General features: G+C 42.3%; 4 protein-coding genes across 4 annotated transcripts; 3 read left to right on the top strand and 1 right to left on the bottom strand.

The window, feature by feature from the left end:
• Window positions 1-1,905: 1,905 nt before the first annotated feature.
• csnk2a4 (casein kinase 2, alpha 4 polypeptide) lies at window positions 1,906-9,732 on the top strand. Its single transcript, XM_083667802.1, has 13 exons — window positions 1,906-2,034; window positions 3,910-4,113; window positions 4,382-4,493; window positions 4,624-4,725; window positions 4,816-4,866; window positions 5,309-5,368; window positions 5,701-5,784; window positions 6,152-6,262; window positions 6,651-6,752; window positions 6,862-6,962; window positions 7,183-7,331; window positions 7,572-7,661; window positions 8,127-9,732. Exons 2-13 carry the CDS (start codon window positions 4,013-4,015, stop codon window positions 8,243-8,245), a joined length of 1,182 nt encoding a protein of 393 aa, XP_083523928.1. The 5' UTR covers window positions 1,906-2,034; window positions 3,910-4,012; the 3' UTR covers window positions 8,246-9,732.
• Window positions 9,733-9,868: 136 nt separating this feature from the next.
• slc2a10 (solute carrier family 2 member 10) lies at window positions 9,869-13,391 on the bottom strand. Its single transcript, XM_083668889.1, has 5 exons — window positions 13,314-13,391; window positions 11,451-12,755; window positions 11,031-11,153; window positions 10,456-10,591; window positions 9,869-10,355 (listed from the first exon to the last, which is right to left on the bottom strand). The coding sequence occupies exons 1-5, from the start codon at window positions 13,315-13,317 to the stop codon at window positions 10,262-10,264; spliced, it is 1,662 nt and encodes a 553-aa protein (XP_083525015.1). The 5' UTR covers window positions 13,318-13,391; the 3' UTR covers window positions 9,869-10,261.
• A 1,715-nt stretch (window positions 13,392-15,106) lies between these two features.
• tp53rk (TP53 regulating kinase) lies at window positions 15,107-16,180 on the top strand. Its single transcript, XM_083669296.1, has 2 exons — window positions 15,107-15,336; window positions 15,539-16,180. Exons 1-2 carry the CDS (start codon window positions 15,114-15,116, stop codon window positions 16,024-16,026), a joined length of 711 nt encoding a protein of 236 aa, XP_083525422.1. The 5' UTR covers window positions 15,107-15,113; the 3' UTR covers window positions 16,027-16,180.
• Window positions 16,181-16,482: 302 nt separating this feature from the next.
• Window positions 16,483-20,043, top strand: LOC310803071 (immunoglobulin gamma-1 heavy chain-like; the record flags this gene model as incomplete). The annotated part of the gene is made up of 7 exons (XM_083667707.1): window positions 16,483-16,516; window positions 16,875-17,216; window positions 17,441-17,767; window positions 18,317-18,442; window positions 18,686-19,027; window positions 19,292-19,609; window positions 19,721-20,043. 7 exons carry the CDS (start codon window positions 16,483-16,485, stop codon window positions 20,041-20,043), a joined length of 1,812 nt encoding a protein of 603 aa, XP_083523833.1.
• Between the last annotated feature and the right edge of the window lie 1,501 nt (window positions 20,044-21,544).

The raw sequence follows: 21,544 nt of genomic DNA, 5'->3' as shown, positions 1-21,544 counted from the left end.
GTGTGTGTGTGTGTGTGTGTGTGTGTGTGTGCGTTCGTGCATGTGTGTGTGTGGGTGAGTGGGTGGGTGTGTGTACCATAAGAGCGCTGCTGTTGACACACTGTTGGGCTATTGTTCCCTACAGTGCAGAGAGGGAGGAAGTGTTGGAATTCCCTGAGACATTAGCACAGACAATGTCAGTCTGCCGGGGCTGGGTCCTGATTGCCGTGTGTCCCTGGCTCCTGCTCCTGCCGCTGGGCCTCAGACTCAGGGCGGGGTCCTTAATGCAGAGGTGAAAAGGCGGCTAATTTCGAGCTCAATTTCTCCCCTGTCAAAATAATATAACAATATGAGTGCGCAAGCAGTGCTTCAGGAGGGAAGAGGCTGCCTTCCTTAGTCACATCCATCATCATGTAATCGCTAATCGCTGTTATGAGCGTGAGTATGGGTTCAAAGAGGTCATAGAGAACTGCCCATGATAGACAGGCCTGTGTGTAAAGAGGTTGTGCATTTGCTCTTTCTTCCAGACTTCTTTCCTGTATTTAAGATCTGAACAGGCTTATGTTGTAATTGAAACTATATGAGATAGGAGATAGTCTTGACATTGCTCAAGAGAGAGATGGTAGATGGTAGTACTTTTTCACACCATTTCCAAAGTGTTTTTAGCCTTGAAAACTCTTCAGGCTGAGTGAGATGTGTGGGAAGAAAGGCTAGACGTCTGAAACTTAAGGTATACTGGGACATTAATGTCAATACCAGGAGCAATTGTGGGGAGGATATCCTCAATCAGGACCCAAAGAGCACAATGAATAGCCTCACTGACAGAAACATGCTGCCCTAATAACCTCAGGGACATGCATTGGAAATAAGAGTGCCCCCCGTCTCTCTCAAAATAAAACACATGATGTCATTGTTTTTATACTGCTTGTTTTGTTCAGATACAGTTTTTAGTCTTCTTTTCAGGTTCAGTAAACATCATTTCTGAATGTTTGCAACTATGCACATGATGCAAATGCTTTGTGGGTCTGTGCAGTTACATTTCATATTCGTTTGTTTCAGCCAGCCATGTAACCATATTGAAGTGGGTTCTTAAAGATAACCATATTGAAGTGTATTCTGTAAGATTTCAGGGAATGTTTTCAAATTAAATATACTCTTCGCGTTGATGAATATGACTTAGACATGACAAAAGTGCAACTGTAACTATTACTCCATTGCTGTATATGTTGTCATAGGAGCTACAAATGTGTTGCTTCAAAGCATGTTACAAAGCAATGTTTTTCTGAGGAAACGTCATTCCTTGAGTACTACTGGTATCACAAAATCAAGTGTTTTGTATGAAATAATGAGATGCATTCGCTCCTGACAAGGGATGGCCCATTCTTTGAACATAGCAACCTTACAGCTTGTGTTATGAGAAGAAATTCAATATCACACATCGCCCCCTTGTGGTGTGAAAGTAGTTGAGAGAAATGTAGAGCGATAATTGTACAACCGCGTTTTATGTTATAATCATAACTACATTGTATTCAATCCATGATCTCCTCTCTTCACATTGGTGACATAAAAAGATCATTTTTTGAAAAAGACCAAGTATTTAAGATTTCCGTTCTAATAACATGTACTTCCTGTGAGCTGGGTTGTGAGGTTGATCGCTTGACGCTAGATCGCATGGACAGAAATGACCGCGCACGCGTAAAGTAAATTGTTCAGTTCTGCATTAACGCACTGATACATGTTTTCTAATCTCCACGTGATGACTGTAGACGAAAAAGAATCATATCACACCACAGCTATTCTATGACCCCAATGAATGTGACGTTTTAGGACGTTTTCTGTGGCTGTGATCAATTCAGCCTACCTTCAATTCTGTCCCTCCACCGTATGGGTTCTAGCCACAGCTGTGTGTGGCGGTAGAGGCAGAGAGAGGAGTCTGCCATATTGTCTCTGAGACAGCAGAAATCGTACGCAAGTACACCGGCTAGAGGAAAAGAAGGGAGACTACCCCGACTCGGCTCCTTAGAGGGGATCTCTGTCGCTGATTTGATCAAGGAGGTAATTATAGAACGGGCTTTCTAACCTATTTGAATCAAATAGCTGTAGCTATACAGCCATCTTCTGACTCTTGAGAGAGCTTGCTAGCCTAGTTAGCTAGCTAGCTAGCTACACAGTTGTGATACCGGTAGTCCTGTGTTAGCTAGTTAGCAACCACGCATGTAGCTAGCTAGCATCAGCTAGCTTGACGGACTGTTGGGCTTATGGAGGCCACCTCGGGCTCAGCCTTATCCGTAGTATTTTACGTCAAGCCAACTTGTCATATTAGCGAAGACAGGTCAATTAATTAGCTAAAAGCCAATTAAGGCTAGTAATCGGTGCGCTGAAAGGGACACACCTAAAGTTAGCTAGCCGCAAACGTTATCGAGCTAGCTAACGTTAGTCGCTGCCACATTGAAGGACTAACGTTAGCTAGTCTAGCTATCAAAGTTAGTGAGCTATCTACATAGATGGGCTTTAGCCTAAGTTTAGGAACTGAGCCAAATCGAAGTGTTCTATTACGGGATTTATGGCTACACACGGGGGAGGAGGGGGGACTACCTTGCTGTCTAACATTGCAAAGCCTGTCTAGCTAGTAGGGGCCTCACCAATTTTTCCCAGAAGGGCTCCCAACACATCCATTACAGAAGATTGAATCATTTGACATTATAGTTGCTGGCAACCATGTCTGCAAGCCAGCAGTGCTTGAAGTCGTATCATGGCTTCCATAAAATGTTAGACTACAGTGAGGTGCATGTCCTTAGAATGAACTAGATATCAAAAGTTGCTGCAGGCATCCCCTTCAGTCAATTATAGCAAGCTGGTTAGGCTGTAGAATCAAATATTTGTTTTCAAGGCGAGTTAGTCAACTTGTTAACATGATGACCAAATTGTGCCCTCAAAGTCACCCACAGTTTCAGATTATTTGCACTACTAATTGCCAATGCACCATTATGGATATGAAAATCATCCTCAATTGAGTGAAGAAAATATAGAATGGTTATTAACGTATAATTTACTGCTATGTAAATAATATTCTGCTATGCTCAATATAATCTTCAATTTTTAGCTTGATTAACTACCAAATTGGTATGAGTATTCGGGCTAGGTACACCAGGCATTTATCTCAAAGCTAGTTTAAAAACAGATTTTCTGGTTCACCAGGACAACAGAAGCCTCAAATACACAGCTCTAGTCAGCTTGCTCTGTACGTGTCATTATCTTACTTGTCCAATCTGGTTATGCCTGTCAATTGCTGTGTGACAAAGATCGCCATTTGAAGAGACACATGATCTTGATATAGGAGTATGAAAAAGCTTTGTCTGAGCAGCTCTTTGATGTAAACTGACTTGGAATGATTTAAGGTCATTAAGATTAAAGGTTAGGCTTAATATCTGCATTTCCATGCACCGCTTAAAAAATCTGGGAAACAAAGTAACGACGTGTCAATTCTTTATTCATGACATTAAGGGAATAGGCCATTTGAATGAAATCAATAATCGCATAGCTTACTCTTTCCTGCTTCAGTAATTTAAGAATGTGTCAATACTTGGGGGCAGTGACACGTTTTAAATTATTTAGTCAGGCCAGCACTGGAATTAGTTTCCCTCTGTATTTGTCAGTCTGTATCACTGTTAACAAGATCAGGGGTTTCCCAGCTACACACTGTTATCTTGGCACACAGTTGGTAAGTAAGTAGTCTACTGGTGTACCATCTGCGATGAGCAATCCAAAAAGCTTGCACACCACATCAAACTGTTTCTTGGGAAGCCACCGAAAGTAGTTGTGATCTATCAGGGTGATACTTCAAGCATGTTTGTACTTGACTTGTGTATTTTGCTAAATGTTTATTAGAGTCCTAACCTCCTCCCCCCCCGCGCCCGCCCGCCCTGTCAGGAAGAGGCCCCCCTCCCCCCACCTTCCCTCTTCTCCCTCCCCCCTCCTCTTCCTTCAGTGCAGCAAGAGTGCCCCCCTCCCCACATCTGCCAAGCTGTCGGACATGTCAGGACCCGTGCCGAGTCGGGCCCGCGTGTACACTGAGGTCAACACACACCGGCCCAGGGAGTACTGGGACTACGAGTCCCACGTAGTGGAATGGGGGTGAGTACCTATGATGCACGCAGATAAACACATACATCACATGAGTAACTCGCTCGTTAGCTCAGTCACAGCGAAGTTTGGGCTACCTGCCGAAGTTTTTTTACAATGAGAGGGTTGAATAACAAGGCATTTCCTCTATGAATGTGTGTCTTATATCAATATGTACAATTACTGCAGTTTCGTTTATGTTAGTTGAATGCGTTCTCATGATGTCACGTTTTACACAACGTATACAATGATTGTTGAACACATAATGTTCTGGCCCTAGAAATCAAGACGACTTCCAGTTGGTAAGGAAGCTTGGGCGCGGGAAATACAGCGAGGTCTTTGAAGCCATCAACATCACCAACAACGAGAAGGTTGTGGTGAAAATACTCAAGGTAAAGCCACATGGACAAATGTCATCCATATAGTACGTTTGAATTGAGATTAATCTAATGGGGACGTTGCACTCATGTTTGAGCGAAAACTGTCCCGAAAATCGTAAATGATTTTCGTCCTGATTTACAGCCTGTGAAGAAGAAGAAAATCAAGCGAGAGATCAAGATTCTGGAGAACCTTCGTGGAGGCCCCAACATCATCTCCCTCATAGACATCGTCAAAGACCCAGTGGTAAGTATTAAGGAATGAGAGAGATGAAATGTATCAAACTTTACGAGGTAACTGTCAGAACTTTGATCACGGAACCTCCTCTAATTTCAGTCTCGGACACCTGCCTTGGTCTTTGAACATGTCAACAACACTGACTTCAAGGTAGGACCAGTCATCCCTTTATAGGCTAGGTTTTTGTCAGAGTAGGACATATTTTTCTTGAAACAAAGCTATATGAAACTAAATGCAATAATGCAGAACCTCTTTTCTTGGCATGCACGCTGTTTCCCCATACGTGTGTGTGTATGTGATGGAGTGACAGAAAAGTCCAGTGCTATGTCTTCGGTGCCAGAACGTTTCTCGTCTTCTGGTTCTATCCTCAATCGCTGGCACATTTCCATGTCAAGTTGAAATGGAACAGTGTTAAGTTATTTTTTTTAACTGGGCAAGAGTTTGCTAACTTGCTTGTCATTTGAATAAGATCTTACATTTTAACTGCCTTTCAGTGAAAGCTTTGCAGTGATGAGTTGAGCAGATAAACATGTAAAGGCTTTAGGAGCATGATCTCACCCAACTTATACGCAATATACCCTCTTACTCCCAGCAATTGTACCAGACCCTAACAGACTACGACATCCGATTCTACATGTATGAGATCCTGAAGGTGAGTCTCTTGATGGTTCAACTGTTCAGAGCTACATTTCCACTCTCAGTCACTGACACTCCCCCAGACATGAATTAGCATTGTTGTAGAAACAAGAAAACATTGTGCACAGAAAGTATAAGACTGTTGTTCTAGTAACACACAACATACCGTTGTTCTAGTTACACTTTCATTTTTCCATCAACTATGTGTGTGCGCATAGCTGGGTAGACAACTATGTTTGTGCGCATAGCTGGGTGGACAACTATGTTTTGTAATCTCTGCCATATTGCATTACCGTGGAGAAAATGCCTCTTTGTCGCAAACGGAAAACATTTTGGCTCTGTCTGTAGGCCCTGGACTATTGCCACAGCATGGGAATCATGCACAGGGACGTGAAACCACACAATGTGATGATTGATCACGAACACCGCAAGGTGAGTGTTTACGACCGATGCAGTAGATGCACTGAGTTATCTACCTTCGCTTTTGCCCACAGACGAGACCTATAATGCCATCCGCAACATTGAATTTGACTGTACATGTAGATTAAATGCAACTCCCGGTGGAGAATGTTATGATGGGTGCAACGATATCGGTATTAATAGGGAGGCGTACAAAGCAGGTCTTTGAAATGTCCGCCATTGATTTCCTCGTCTACTTAACAAACAGACGTACACCGCCAATTGAATCATAGAGCAGGAAGCATGTTTTAATTGAGCGGGTGACGAGCGAATTCAGTCACAGTCCTGTATCTGCAAACGTTCCTCTCAACGTAGACCACTGTCTTTGTGTTTTTCCCAGCTGCGCCTTATCGACTGGGGTCTGGCTGAGTTCTACCACCCAGGGCAGGAGTACAACGTCCGCGTGGCCTCTCGCTACTTCAAGGGACCCGAGCTTCTGGTCGACTATCAGGTACGTGTTCCTGCTGCTTAAATGTCCTTTCAGTTCGCTTGAATCGGTTTGAGTTTCCCATAGCCCGTTTGAAAAGAACTCAAGGGAATGCTAGTGTCTTGAGGTATATTGGACCATGGACCGCTACTATTTAAGCTACTTTTCTTTTCTGGTACCTCTCGTCTTACTCCGTCTTCCCTTCCGCATTGTGTGACCGCGTGGGATCGAATGTCTAGCACCACGATTGCAACTTGCATCTATATTTTGAAGCAACTGCTTTCTTGCAATGTGCGGTTGACCCTTTGTACATAAGTTGAATGCAATTCCTGTAAGTTGCTCTGGATATGAGTGTCTGCTAAATAACTGCTATTAATTTTTTTTTAATAATGATCTATTGACTGTGTTCCAGATGTATGACTACAGCCTGGACATGTGGAGTTTGGGCTGCATGTTGGCCAGCATGATCTTCAGGAAGGAGCCCTTCTTCCACGGCCATGACAACTATGACCAGGTACAGTAAGCCCTCTATCAATGGCCTCAGTGGTCATAGTCATTAACACAGAGGAAGGTTACGTGGCGTGGCAGAGCTGAAGGGTTGTTTTCTGTATTTGATCCTTAAGCTGGTGAGAATAGCGAAGGTCTTGGGAACTGAAGACCTGTACGACTACATCGACAAGTACAACATCGAGCTGGAGCCTCGGTTCAACGACATTCTGGGAAGGTGTGTGCGTTCTAATGTTACATGTTAGCAGTAGATACCCGTGGCCTCATTCATAATGGCTACTATTGTTTGACGACAGCATTATCGGAAATTTGATGTCACCTCTAATTATTAGTGGATAATGAAGGTTGGTAGAATAAGGAAGAAGGTAGTAATTACCGGACGCTTGGTGAAAAATGTCGGAATACGCGATTTCAACCTGTCTGTCCTCTTCCTCCAGGCACTCTCGTAAGCGGTGGGAGCGCTTTGTCCACAGTGAGAACCAGCATCTGGTCAGCCCTGAGGCTCTGGACTTCCTGGACAAGCTGCTGCGATACGACCATCAGGCCAGGCTGACGGCCCGCGAGGCCATGGATCACCCCTACTTTTGTAAGTGGGGAGGGAACATCTAAATATAGCTTCCCCATGGCCTTGTAACGGTAACTAGCCCACTGCTGTTTCACAACTTGTCGGTTTACCAATGAGACCCTCATATTCCCACAAAGTGCAATATAGTCATGCCATGAATGGGGAATGTGGTGGCATTTGAGTGGCAGCGCCCAGTGATTGTTGCCTTCCTTATTTAAATGGTGCTTTCTATTGTTTTATATGGACTTTTTATACCCACAGATCCCATTGTGAAAGACCAGTCTCGCATGGCGGGGTCGGCTAACCTGCCCAGTGGGAATACAGCCGTGAGCACAGCCAACATGATAACTGGTAAGAGCACACACAAACACACACTCTTAACCCACCACACATTCTCGTCCGAACTGAGTCACATCAGTCTGTGTAATGGAGGATGTGATGTCAGCAGGAGCCTGTGCTTTGAATTGGGAATTAAATTATGTCAAGCAGCTGACTTGGATCATGTAAAGATTGAATTAAGCAGGGTTTTATCAGCTAAAAATGTGGACAGGCAAATACCCATACATTTTGTGGTAAATTAGTCGCACTTCTTTTCCAATTAACCAAGTCAGGTATTTAATTTCACAGATTTTGGGTAAACAATAGTTTTGTTTATATTCCACAGTCTTCAATGCGAGGCATTACACACACATTGTAATTTACAGACCACATTGTTTTATAGTCATTTATACATTACTCACCGCATCAGAGCTCTCCTGGAAAGTGACAGATTAACGTCTTGTAATTTTTAATATGTATTCATGTTCTCCTCTTCAGGCATCTCTGCCTTGCCAGCATCCACTGCCCTGGGCCCCCTCACTGGCTCGCCCGTCCTCTCGGCTGCCACCAACGCCCTGAGCACCCCTGTGCCCACTGCAGCCGGCGCCCCCCAGTGATGGTACCCCCCTCTTACCCTCCTCGCCACAGCTGGGGAGCAACCAACGGGTGCCACTCTGCCAGTCCAACGCCACCTCTACTTACTCACTCAGTCTGCTCCTGAGGTCCAGGAATGCCAACCTCTGAGGCACTCTCGCTGAACCATGTTTTTGTTCTTTTCTCCTTGAATGAAGTTGAGTTAACCTGACATGAGTTGAATGTTCTGTGTAATTGACATACAGGTATTCCTTTCATTTTGATGAAACAATAGTGATAATTGATGAGTGTGTGCATGTGTGTGTGTGTGTGTGAGAGCGTGTGTGTATGTTCAAAGTCCAAGAACGAGTCACAAATCCACGGGTGATGGGGTCTCCCACATGTTTTGTTTGTACATCACAAAATAGTTAGCGGAAGGCAAAAGGAATGGGACGGTAGCATTTGGACCAAAAGGAGCACATTCTGTATAGTTTACAAATGCAATGTTGTCAAAACAAGACCTGGCAAGAACACCATAAGCAATTCCCATATTTAGTCCAGTCTAAAACTCTGCCACCTTGCGAAAAAGACTTGTCTACATGGCATTTGGAAGTGTTTGGTGCTGTTCTGTGCTACAGTTGTGTGTTAACACTGAAGCCGCCTCACTCTCAACTTCTACTAATGACACTTCAACACTTCTGCCTGAATATTATGTATTGCCTTTCTACCAAACCAGATACCAGTCTTCTTTTGATATAAGGGTTCCCCCGATCATTTTTCAGTTTTCCAGGTTTTTTTGTACTGAAATGCTGTGGAGTGCTGGGTGGTTTTCATTTATTGTGGAAATGGTTTGATGGCAGTATTGTTACCCGATCCCTTCGAAAGCTAGGCAAAGCCATCCTGTTCAGGTTATTTTGAAAGGTTTCTCAAATGTGCTGCTTTCCAGTTCCTTGAATTAGTTCAAGTGGTAAAAAAACCAAAGTTTACTCAATCGCTTGGGAAGAGGAGACTGACCAAACCTATTTTGTTTTGTAGAAAAGAGTTACGCTAGGGAGGTACTTTACTTGAGTTGAAAACGTGGAGAAAATATGGGTGTTAAATACAAGATCACAACTGAACATGTAATCACCTGCGTCAAGGTTACGTTAACTGAAATGTAATTCTGTATCTGCTGTTAATACCTGAGAATAGTGATTTTTCTTATTTGTATTTAGTTCAGGGGTAAGTTTTTGTGATCACCAGTTTGGCTAACACGTACACATTGAAGGAAGTCTTGAACTTGGAGGGTTGAATTTTCCCTGCGTTCTAGTGCCAGAGATTGGAATCTTGAGTTTTAGACCCTGCTGTACATATGCATCTTTTTTTTTTCATTTGAAATCTTTCAACATGCGAAGAATACATGCATACATCGACATGCTAATGAAGTTGTATGAGTCCTTACATCACTGTATATATTTTTATGTCCTTATGTAGAAGACTAGTATTTGAAAATATTTGTGTAAATAAACATGTGTTTTATTTATCAATTACATCTCTGTTTCTTCACTTGATTTTAGTATTTTCTGAGAATGATTTAAATGAATTGTGGACCAGGAACAAAGTCTTGTAATCATGAATTTGGAATTGTCATTATTTATTTGCTGACTGTTCATAGTTATAAGGATGGTAGCATGATTTGCAAAACCATTTGTGCTTTTATGATCATTTCACCGGTGGTTAACCAGATGAATGAATTATTCACAACACATTAGAAAAATATATTTTAAATATCAGTGCAGTAAACTGCTCAGTCACATCACAAATCCAAAATGTCTGTAGTAAGAGCTGGATGGATCGTTTTATGTTTATACCTAAGTCAGATGGTTCAGTCAAGGTTGTGAAGAGTGACAATAACACTTAGGGCCGGTTTCACAGACAAGGCTTAAGCCTAGTCCTAGACTAAAAAGCATCCTCAGTAGCAATTTGCCATTGAAAGTATGAATTAGTCCAGGACTAGGCTGAAGCCTTGTCTGTGAAACCGGCCCTTAATATATCTACTTCTTAGTATTGCCTACTGAACATTAGTTTGCTGAGCTAACTGTCTGGAGTCTTTGATACCGTGGAGAGGTGACTCTCCTGCTAATGATGCTGCAGCATTCCTCGTTCTTGTGTATCCTACAAAAAAAAAAAAGGAGCAAATAAATAACAGGAGACAGCTGAATTTCTGTTCACATTGTATTATTATTTTTGTCATATAACATATTTTTTGTTTTACCTTTTCAAACAGAGCTCCTTGTCTATTTCCTCCAGAGACTTCCCTTTAGTCTCTGGTAACATGAAGTAGAAGAACACCACTGCTGCCACTGCAATTAGTCCATACACTAGGAACGTCCCTGACAGACCAACCGCATCTGTTGACAAAACACTACTATCAAAACAGAACACTACTATTGCTCACTCCAAGGTTGTTCAACTACAGTAAATTTAACATTGCCTGACAGATAACTAAAAAGGTATATATGTTGTGTTTGTTATGATTATTGTAAACTGAGTGCCATATTTTGGAGTATGGTACAATCAGAATCAGAATCAGAATTCTTTTATTTGGCCAAGTGTATTTGCACATACAGGAAATTGACTTAGTGAGGTTGGTGCATGGACAGCAAATATTGACAAGAAATTTGTTGCCGGATGGAAGTCACAGTATATCTTCCAAGAATTTGAACCATCTTACAAGTTTTAACCTGTTTCCTATCTGATACTGATACTGTAACAGAACATGTTACCATAAACAGATAATAATGGACCAGATGTAATTGAATGTGAATCCAGAGGGCAAAGCTGACTTACCAATGACATTCAAGAAGGAGAAAGTGACCACTAAGTTGGCAGCCCAGTTGAAGCAGTTGGTGAATGCAAACGCTCTCCCTCGGACCCCAGCAGGGAATATTTCACTCAACACAAGCCAGGTCACTGTGCAATGACACACAAAGTACACAAACATTTATTTAAACTCAGGAAATAGTAATGATACATAATTTATCAAAAGGAATGTGTGCATAGTGCATTCAAAAGGGCAGGGTGACAGGTAAGCCAACACAAAAAACTGGCATTAGTTAACAAGAAATTATTGCTATTACAAAAACGCAGGTCTAACCCAAGGTAACAATAATCATCCCTGGCCCATGGAACACAAAGGGATTAGTTAAGTGCCCCCTTTCAAAGTGTTTGCTGCTTTTATACTTTCAAAACCTGCAGAAAGGTACTTACTTGGTCCAAATCCAACTGAGTATGCACTGACAACTGCCATCATGCAGATTAAGATGATCCAGTTCACTACTCCATTGTGGAAGGCTGGAGAAGGCTCTAGAAATGCAGAGCTGGACGTTGTGGAAGTATGAACCCGTCTGACATCATCATATACAATATCACTAACTTCTGTCATTTGGAGGCGTCCTTTGCTTTCACTGACAGAAACGTCATAGCTTGACTGATTGTCTAGGGTTGAATGTGGCAGGGCTGTGGTGTCGTTGACCATGTAATCCTCAGCACCACAAGTTCTCTTGCCGTTGAGCACCGAATGCCCACTAAGAAGTCCTATTGTTATCAAACACACCGCCATTACGGTACATCCCCCGATGAGCAGAGGCCTCCTGCCCACCCTATCAGCGAAAACCATGGAGACCAAGGTGGCGATGACTTTCACCACCCCCAAGCCCACAGATGCCAGCACTGCTGAGGCGTTGCTCTCAAAGCCCAGGGAGTGGAAGATGGTGGAGGCATAGAAGAGCACATTGGGCTGACCAGTGAACTGCTGGAAGATCACCAAGCCCAGACCGATGACTGTCCTGGTCCTCATGTTGTCCTTGCGTCGAAAGAGGTGCAGGACACTGTACTGTGTGTTGTTGTCAAGTCTATTTGAAACATGTTCTTCAGCTACATCCTCCATTTTGTGGTTTTCAATTGAGCGAATAAGGCCTCTTTCTCTTTGAGCATCTACCCTTTGGTTTGTGGGTGCTCCAGTGTTGGACGGAAGAAACCAAATAGAAATGAACTGAAGCAAAGTTGGCAAGATGGCTAATCCAAACATGTACTTCCACCCCTCCTTCACATCAGAGAGGATATAATTCATAGCATAAGCTGCCAGAATGCCCACGGTGATGCCCACCTCATACAGTGTCACCAACAAGCCCCTGTGCTTGGGGGTGACCATCTCAGACACAAATATACAGCAGGACATGGAGGAGATGCACATGGCGAAGCCCACCGTGATCCTGCCCACCATCAGTGCCAAGAAGGAGCTGTTAACCAGGACTAGGCTTCCACCCAGGATGAGGACGTTGCTGAGGAGGATGGAGTTCCTCCGTCCGTGGCGGTCGATGAGACATCCACCAACCAGGGAGGCCAGAAGGGCCCCGACCAAGAGAGCACTGACCACAGCCTCTTGCTGGACACAGGTGAGCCTGAACTCTGCCTGGAGCTGGAGAAGGGCCCCAGAGATGATCCCCAGCTCATACCCAAAGACCAGGCCCCCAAGTGTGGATACCACACTGGACAGGAGTAGGATGGGGCAACCTAGATAAGAGGGAAAGAGCTTTGAGTATCTGAAATGTCTTTACCACTTGAATGCTTGTAGGTGTGTAGGCTATATTGATAATAGTTTAAAGAGAAAATGAAAATATCACAGTGAAACCTGTTGGGTCTAATTACATGGAGAGAAATCTATTTCATGGGATAGACACACTTTAAAGATCAACTAGTCTAATTCAGAGGATGGTGTGGATGGCCCCATTAAATACATATGATTCTGGCAAAACTCACAATAGGATATGGGTATAAAAGCTTTACAAAACGCTGCTGTAACATCAAAGATGATTCAGGTTTTTATCTCAGTTCTGAAGTTGGCAGGCTCTGTGCTATTATAATAGGCACACATATGAACACATGTTCATGTTCAATACACATGAACATGTGTATATTTGGACAGTGTTGTTTTAGGCACACTGTAGAAAAGCCCATGGAGTTTCATACAATTAGTAAAAGAAAATGTACAATGAATTACAGCCACCATATTACAAAATAGCTTGAGATGATGAAAATGATGATGAAGAAAATAACTTAACAAACACTTACCCATTATTTATTTTCCTTTTTTCCAACTAACGCACATTTCAATTGAGACAGAGACTCAGCCAAAGATTTCCTCAAAGCTCCTCTCTAAAACGGAAGCAAATACAATCTCAGCAACATTAAATTCGAAAGTGTTTAGAGATGCCAAAAATACAATGCGCGATACGCTTGCGCTATGCCCGAAAGGGAGACATGTCCTGCCGTTCAGACAAGACAGGGAACACAAGAGCCATTGCAGCCCTGTAGTCATGACAACTTCCTTGTTGATGCCTATGATTTCATTAGACAAGACCACTTGAGATTGCCTCAACAAAATACATTGTAGCCACTAATCAGATCAATGCTTCCTCTGCATGGAAACTATTATAATTGCGCATTCGTTACAAATGCATATTCCCAAACTGTAACCTACACAGTATTAACTCGGGGAATAGTAGTAGCATAGACTAGAGGACGCCAATGCATTGATGAATTGAACGTATTCCTCCAAAACGCAGCAATCATTCACTTGGAATCACAATGAATTCATTCTGATCACAAGGGCAGTTTAGAGCCCATTCCTACTCATTCGATAGGCCTATCATTTCAAGAGAGTTTTAGAATTCTTTTTTTTTTATAGACTAGGCCTATAAGACTTATCTAAATCAGATATAAATATCACATGCACAGAATTGTCAGAAAATCGCAAAACAAATAAGGCTATCATTGTAATTTGAAGGACTTATAGGACAAGAAAAAGGGCAAGAAACATATGTTGATACTTTGCTCTCATTTGATGCCATTGTTGATGTGCCTAATTTGTCTGAAAAAACATAATCACCACCCTCACCTCCACCATCACAACAGACTACAATCATTAGTCATCACAATAGTCTTCTAGCTCAATTGTGAACTTACCTGCCAGTGGAAAAGCCAAACCGTTATTCAGTATAAGAAATCAAAGGCATGCCCTGCTCAACAATGTTTCCACAACACTAGGCCTAGGCTTAAAACAGAGATTTTATCAAATATAGTTATGCATGGAAATTTGATAAGAAACGTAACCACCGTTAACGCATTGTTTCCATGAAGGCTATAGGCACTGTCCCGTTAAAACAATTATTTTGGGAAAGTGATTGCCTGGATTGTGCGCTTGGTATAGAGATGAAATTCAGCGTGTGCACTGAATAGGCTAAGACTTTGTACATTTACTTACCATGTTGCAACAATGTGTTTGGTGAAGATGCGCTTTTGGTACATTCAGAGCACCATGTATCACTTTACATCAGGAAGTTGAAGCTACGTGGCAGAAGTGTCTCAAATTGCCAGAGACTAGACCTACTTTTAAACATTTGACGCCAGGGGCCGACAACTTTCCCAAGAACATTCCAAAGGAATTCGAACCAACTCAAGAATTCCTCAATGAGATTGTAGGAAACTACCAGTGCAATAACTCCCATATACTCCTAATTACCCAGTCTTGAGGCGTCAACTATCAATTTAGGATTACATATATTTAGCCTATAATACATTGAAAAAACGTAATGGTGAGTTTGTCATATAAACAAACTAACATTTATACACAGTGCAATCAGTCAGAAATAAATAGAATTACAGGTTGAGCTGATTTAGCATAACACATCTATCTAACGTTCTCACCTCCTCCCATAGATAGTATTCATTTGGCCTCGTCCTGAGTGGTGGTGGTGGTGGGAGCCTGTTGTTTTACTCCGACTCAATAGGTGGCAACATTGGAGGATGTTTCACTGTGCCAATATGCGTTTATACGGAAAGGGCAGAAGAAGAAGACCAGCTGATGTAAACATGGCACTAGAGAAAAGCATGGCCCTCCCGCAATTTCTCCAAAAAGTCAATTTAATCAAACAAGGAGCCGAAGCGCGGGTGTACCGGGGGGCATTTTTGGGCAAGCCAACTATTGTCAAAGAGAGGTTCCCAAAGTTGTACAGGCATCCTGTTTTAGACGAAAAACTCACACATCGCAGAACTGTGCAAGAGGTGCGCTCAATACTTCGTTGCAGAAAAGCAGGTGATTATTATATTTCATTTCGGGTGATGATGGAATGAACAGTTCTGTAGCCACCTGGCCTAACAGAGCCCACCATAGCGGCTTCATGAAACTGCATATTGCATTTCACGTCAGTCACACATTGCGTGCTGCTGCTTATATTATTATATTATTATCTACATTCATTCATAGCCCTGTGATACTTTATCCCTTCTCTCTTCAGGCATACCTGCACCAGTTGTCTACTTTGTAGACTACACCTCCCACTGCATCTTCCTGGAGGAGATAGTGGGCTCCATCACTGTGCGAGACCACATCGCCTCCACCCAGCTCTCACAGAAAAACCCCGAAGAATGCCTGGACCGGCTAGCTAAAAAGATGGGTCAGATCCTAGCCAAAATGCACGATGAGGACGTCGTCCACGGAGACCTAACCACATCCAACATACTTCTGAAGACAGGTAGCAAGAAGGGAGAGATTGACCTGGTCCTCATAGACTTTGGTTTGAGTTACATCTCCGCCCTGCCTGAGGATAAAGGAGTGGACATGTACGTGCTGGAGAAGGCCTTTCTGAGCACTCATCCCAACACTGAGGTCCTGTTTAAGAAGCTGCTGAAGAGCTACGCTGCCTCGTCCAAGAAGTCTCCTGCTGTCATCAAAAAGCTGGATGAAGTTCGGTTGAGAGGGAGGAAGAGGTCCATGGTTGGTTAAAAGAAACAATCCAATGAGATCTTCTATTAAAAAATGCAGGGTCATGCCATGCATGCCGCCGATTTGTTAAAGTTATTTAATGTGTGGAGAAAAGCATTGACATTGAAAAGGCTGCCAGTTTCATAATGTTACTAGGATAATTTTTGTAATAAAAATATCCTTTGCGTAATTGATTGTGCACTGATTTCTGTGTATTTTCAGGAGATTTAACCATGAAAGGGTTTTGAAAATTTCCCTTGCAGGCACAGTTATCTTGATCACATGATTGAAATTGTACACCCTTTGAGGTGGTGAGAAGGTTTTATGAGCTTTCTTGTGATTCCATTGGAGAGCAGATGACTGGGATGGTCATGCCAAAGTTTACTTTCAGAGTCTCATTTGCTCTCATTGTCAATGCACCTGCTGTGGAAAAAAATAATGTTGATCCAAATGAAAAGTAGCTGGGATGTTCAAATCATGAAAGTCATGCTCATCTGGTTGTATTTCAAAGGTAAGGTGCAAACTAGCAATATAAAGATACAATATATCGCTTTGGGTATTTCAGAACGGTTTCTGAAGAGCTCTCTCTGTGTAGAGCAAAGGTCAAATTCAGTATTTGTCGTAGTTATGAAACAAGTAAAGCTTTCTTTGTACCACATCTAACCTTTAGTGTTAAATGTATGCCAGAATATCCTCAGGTTATATAACACTGTATATGATAAGCATGCCCAAAAGGAACAACATATTGCATTAGTTTTGATTATGAGGAAGATCAGAAAAAAAACCTAAAAAATCTAATAGCAGTAGGGCACATGAAATTGATTAATTACATCACAGATATTAATAGGTTTGTGTTTTTGACCTGGCAGGTTCCCCAGCAGAATCAACAACAGAGGTCTTAGTTGGCATGGATGTGACTCTAAACTGCATGTTCAATAAAATGTCCAAGTCTGACAACATACACCTGAGTGACATCAATGTTGAGTGGATGATGGTTGACAAAGACTCAAAGAAACACAAGGTGTATATGTTTGAGGATGAGACCCCACAGGTTTATCGTGTGGGCTCTGGAGTGGACAAAATGGGGCTGCTACAGGACAATGCCTCTCTCCATCTGCACAATGTGACTGTTGGTGACAAGGGAGTCTACGACTGTAGAGTTATCATAACTCCCAACATCTACACAGAAACAATTGAGCTGGATGTGTCAGGTGCTAACATGTTCTATTTGCTCTTTATTTTGAACTAAATCATATAATCTGACCAGAAACAATATTTATTTTATACAATAATGTTGTGTGTAAAATTGTTCACTGTTTGACCTATTACCACAATTGGTTCATCTTGTACAGTATGTTGAGTACTGACACACTTCCCACCTGCAAATATGGTGAGGGAAATCAATTCACACTCTTTGTCCATCTTCTCCTTACAGCCCGCCCCTCAGTGTCCCTTCCAGAAACAGTGACAGTGAAGGAGGGAGATGAAAAGACCCTACTGTGTGACATCACAGGGTTCTACCCAGAGAAGCTGGAGGTGAACTGGCTGATCCAAAATGGCTCCCAAGAGGCGCATATCTCACACACCCTGCATGTCTGCACTGGGGTGGCTGTGCTTAACACAGACGGCACCTACAGTGTCAGCAGTGGCATCACTGTACAAGCTACAGCTGTAGGGAGCGGAGAAGCCGTATACATCTGTCAGGTCAGACACAGGTCTTATCCTGGGCCTTACAGGAAAAAAGTAACTCTGACTGTTCAAGGTGAGATCACACTGTTAACAAGGGAGGCTGGTGGAGGTAGAACTTGAAGGACAGGTCTCATTCCATTCCATGCATTACAATAAGCCTGTCCTCCGATTTTTTTACATTTACATTTATGGCATTTAGCAGACGCCTTTATCCAAAGCGACTTACAACAATACATTTGTTTAAGTAAGTGAGTCATCATAAGACAAAGTAATCAATGCTCACACCAGGGGCCATAGGCAGTCCTAATGCCAGTAGGCTATGTTTATTTTTTAAATTTTAAATTTTTAAATTTATTTTATTAGCAGGAGAGGACTTGTACAGGGGGGGTAGCGGGGGTGAAGAGGTCTCTAGGGTTGGGGTTAGGGTTAGTATAGGAGGGGTAGTGAGGGTGAAGCGGTCTTTAGGAGGGACTGTTAAGATGTAGCCTGAAGAGATGGGTTTTTGATTTCTGCCTCCACCAGCCTCCCCTGCTGCTCTCCTTCTATATTTCATGATCATATGGGTATTGTCTCCAGGCTCCAGCTGATCACTGTGTTTCTATATAATATCCTCTCTCCCCAGCTATAATGCCTCTCTCTCCAGAGTATAATGCTGCCAAACTGATGGCTATGACGAGTGTTATTAGTGTCATTCTGGTCGTTTCTGTCATTGGTGGTGTATTGGTCCTCTACAGGTATTTTCACAAAGGTACGTCTCAATATCATATGACAACAATATGTGCACATTAATATGATTGCTTTACTGTAATGATGTTACTACGCTGTGACGTGCAACGCAAAAAAATGGCAACACCGCCACTTTTGGTAAGGATGGTAACTGGTAACTTTGCTACCAGAAAAGTCGCTAATGAAGGGAAAATGTATTTATCACACTTTACACCATACACTTATTAGGCATTGTATAATATTTCAATATATACTTTTTACTCAGATCCACCCAGTGTCTCTGACATCATGAAACCCAACATCATTTACGCCATGAAACCAACAGACCTCAAATGCATCATCAAAGGAATAAGACAGAGAGAGCTCAAAGTCAAATGGTTTAGGACGACAGAAGATATCACCTGGGCCTCAAACAGCCAATTGGAGACTGATCCAATCTTGTTCAATGAAGACCTGAGTGACCAAGCTACCATACACTCTGAAAAGATGCATCATGTGTCCACCCTGTCTGTCTGCCTGACCGTTAATGAGGAACAGGCTAAATACCAGTGTGTTGTGCTGTACAGAGGCAACAAAGTCACCAGAGAGACCACTGTGAAAGTAAAAGGTAGTAAAACAGGTGGAGTCATACTGAGCTTGGGGTCATTTCTCATAAGCATCAAAGCGCTAACATCTTCTTTACGCCCATTGCCTATTATGGACTAAAAAAGATTATGTTAGTCCAATGAAGCTCTCGAGAAAGTCGACCCTATTCTGTTGAGACAAATTCTTTGGTCGGTAATATCTTGTTCATATAGCACAACCAACACAGTCCTTCAATTACACACAGTCCCTTAATTACTATTATTTTTTTCTTTTCTAATTTCTCCAGTGAACCCATCCTTCCTTCAGATCTCAAGTACCCCTCAGATCCCCAAGGTGGAGAGGTTGCTGGTTTTATGCTGTTGGGTTGAGAAGTTCTACCCAGAAGATGTCCATCTAGAGTGGTCAAGAAACGATGGGGAGCAGGTGATGATGGTCTCTAATTATGGACCATTCTCTGACCATGATTGTCTATACAGCGTGTCAAGTAAGGTAGAGCTGACTATGGCCAAAGAGGACGAACGGGCGATCTACACCTGCCGTGTGTATCACTCCAGCTTCCCTCTGCCAGGATACAAAGACGTGCTCTACCATATAAATACTCACGGTAAGTTTAGGGTGTACTCTGAAAACACTTTTTAAACAAATCAGTTTGTCCTTAGTAGAATCAGCATTGAACATCTATAATGCATTTACCTTCATCTGTCTTCTCCGTCAGGTACCCCTCCAAACGTGATGTTCATCAAGTGTGACCCGCAACATCCTCTACTGGGCGAAGAATGCACGTTCAACCTCTGCGTCAAAGACTTCTGTCCTGAAGAAGTTTCTGTCACTTGGTCGAAGAATGGACAGGTCCTTACCGATGTCTTTAACTCTCCCCCGAGCCTCAGCATCAACGGCCTCTACTCTATGCGGAGCTTCCTCAAACTGACTCCAAACAGGGAAGACGATGGATCAGAGCTCAGGTGTCGAGTGGTCCACTGCGCTCAGAGGGAACTGGAGGAGAGGGTGTTCACATTATCAGAACTGAAAGCAACGTAGTCAGTGGATGTGGATCAGGACATGGTTGCTGACTTATGTTGCCTTATTTACATTCTTTTGTACGCTAATTAGTTTGAGTTTGCTCAATTTATCTTGTGAAAGACATTTATGAAAATGATGTTCACTTATTTAATGTTCATTAACAAATGGTGACAGTAAGAATAGGTATGGGTTCCTTTAGGTTCTAAGTTTATCTTCTACATTTTGCGATAGTTTTTTTTATTGCAGGCATCCATGGGCCTCTTACAACATAAGAGAACTGGGGAAACTTCCTGTAATCCAGGCAATGCATTCTGAAAAGGATGGGGCTATTGCTGTGTCAGTTAACGTTGCATAATTTTGGAGTCTAAACCCATCAAAGACTGCACACACAGAATTAAGACATTTACATTTTACATTTATGGCATTTAGCAGACGCCTTTATCCAAAGCGACGTACAACAAATACATTTTTTTAAGTAAGTGAATCATCTATCCGACAGTCATCATAAGACAAAATAATCAATGCTCACACCAGGGGCCATTGGCAGTCGTAATGCCAGTAGGCTAGTTTTTTGTTTTTTTTAAATATATATTTTATTAGCAGGAGAGAACTTGTACAGGGGGGTAACAGGGGAGAAGAAGTCTCGGGGTTAGGGTTAGTATAGGGGGGGTAGTGAGGGTGAAGCGGTCATTAGGAGGGACTGTTAAGATGTAGCTTGAAGAGATAGGTTTTCAATCTACGGCGGAAGATCGGAAATGACTCTGCAGTCCTGACCGTTGTGGGAAGCTCATTCCACCAGCGGGGCGCCAGGACAGTGAAAAGCCATGACCGAGTAGCAAGACCAATAGCTGCGTAATCATGATAGTTGTGAATTAGTTGCATTCCTGCTTAAACCATGTCAGGTATAGGTTTCAGGGGTGTCATTTGGGGGTGGCAGGGAAGGCTCTAACGTTACTTGCATTTCACCTCTGCCCCATGGTGAAATGCTGGTAATGTAATGTGTATCACTGTAATTTTTGTCAAAAAATGTTTCTAAGAGAATGGTACTCTGCAAGTGCATATCAGGGCATGCACAGCAGAGAGACCCTTTTGGTGAGAGTAATTCAAACCCCTTCACTTTTTCCACATTGTGTTGTGTTATAGACTCAATTTAAAATGGATTAAATTAAAAGAATTTGCCATCAATCCACACACAATACCCCAGAATGACAAAGCGAAAAAACGTTTTTTGAAATTTCAAAAAATTTAAATTATTATTATTAAAATTGAAATACAGAAATACCTCATGTACATAAGTATTCAAACTTGATGCAGCTACCACTATTCTTCACACGAGAGATGGTGCGGAAACTGCATTGCATGTGCTGGATTTGCACCAAACTGAATGTTTTGTAGTAAAACTAAATAAACACCTTTCCAGCCACTTTCTTTGCTGTATCACTTGAATTCATTGTTGCAAACACAATTATTGATATGAGAGATTATTTTCCATTAAGGGATTATTTTTGGCCACTTGGTT

Source organism: Argentina silus (genome assembly GCF_951799395.1).
Source record: "Argentina silus genome assembly, chromosome: 4".
Lineage (NCBI taxonomy): Eukaryota > Metazoa > Chordata > Actinopteri > Argentiniformes > Argentinidae > Argentina > Argentina silus.
Note: the sequence above shows the minus strand (reverse complement) of the source record. Positions and strands in the feature narration are given on the sequence as shown.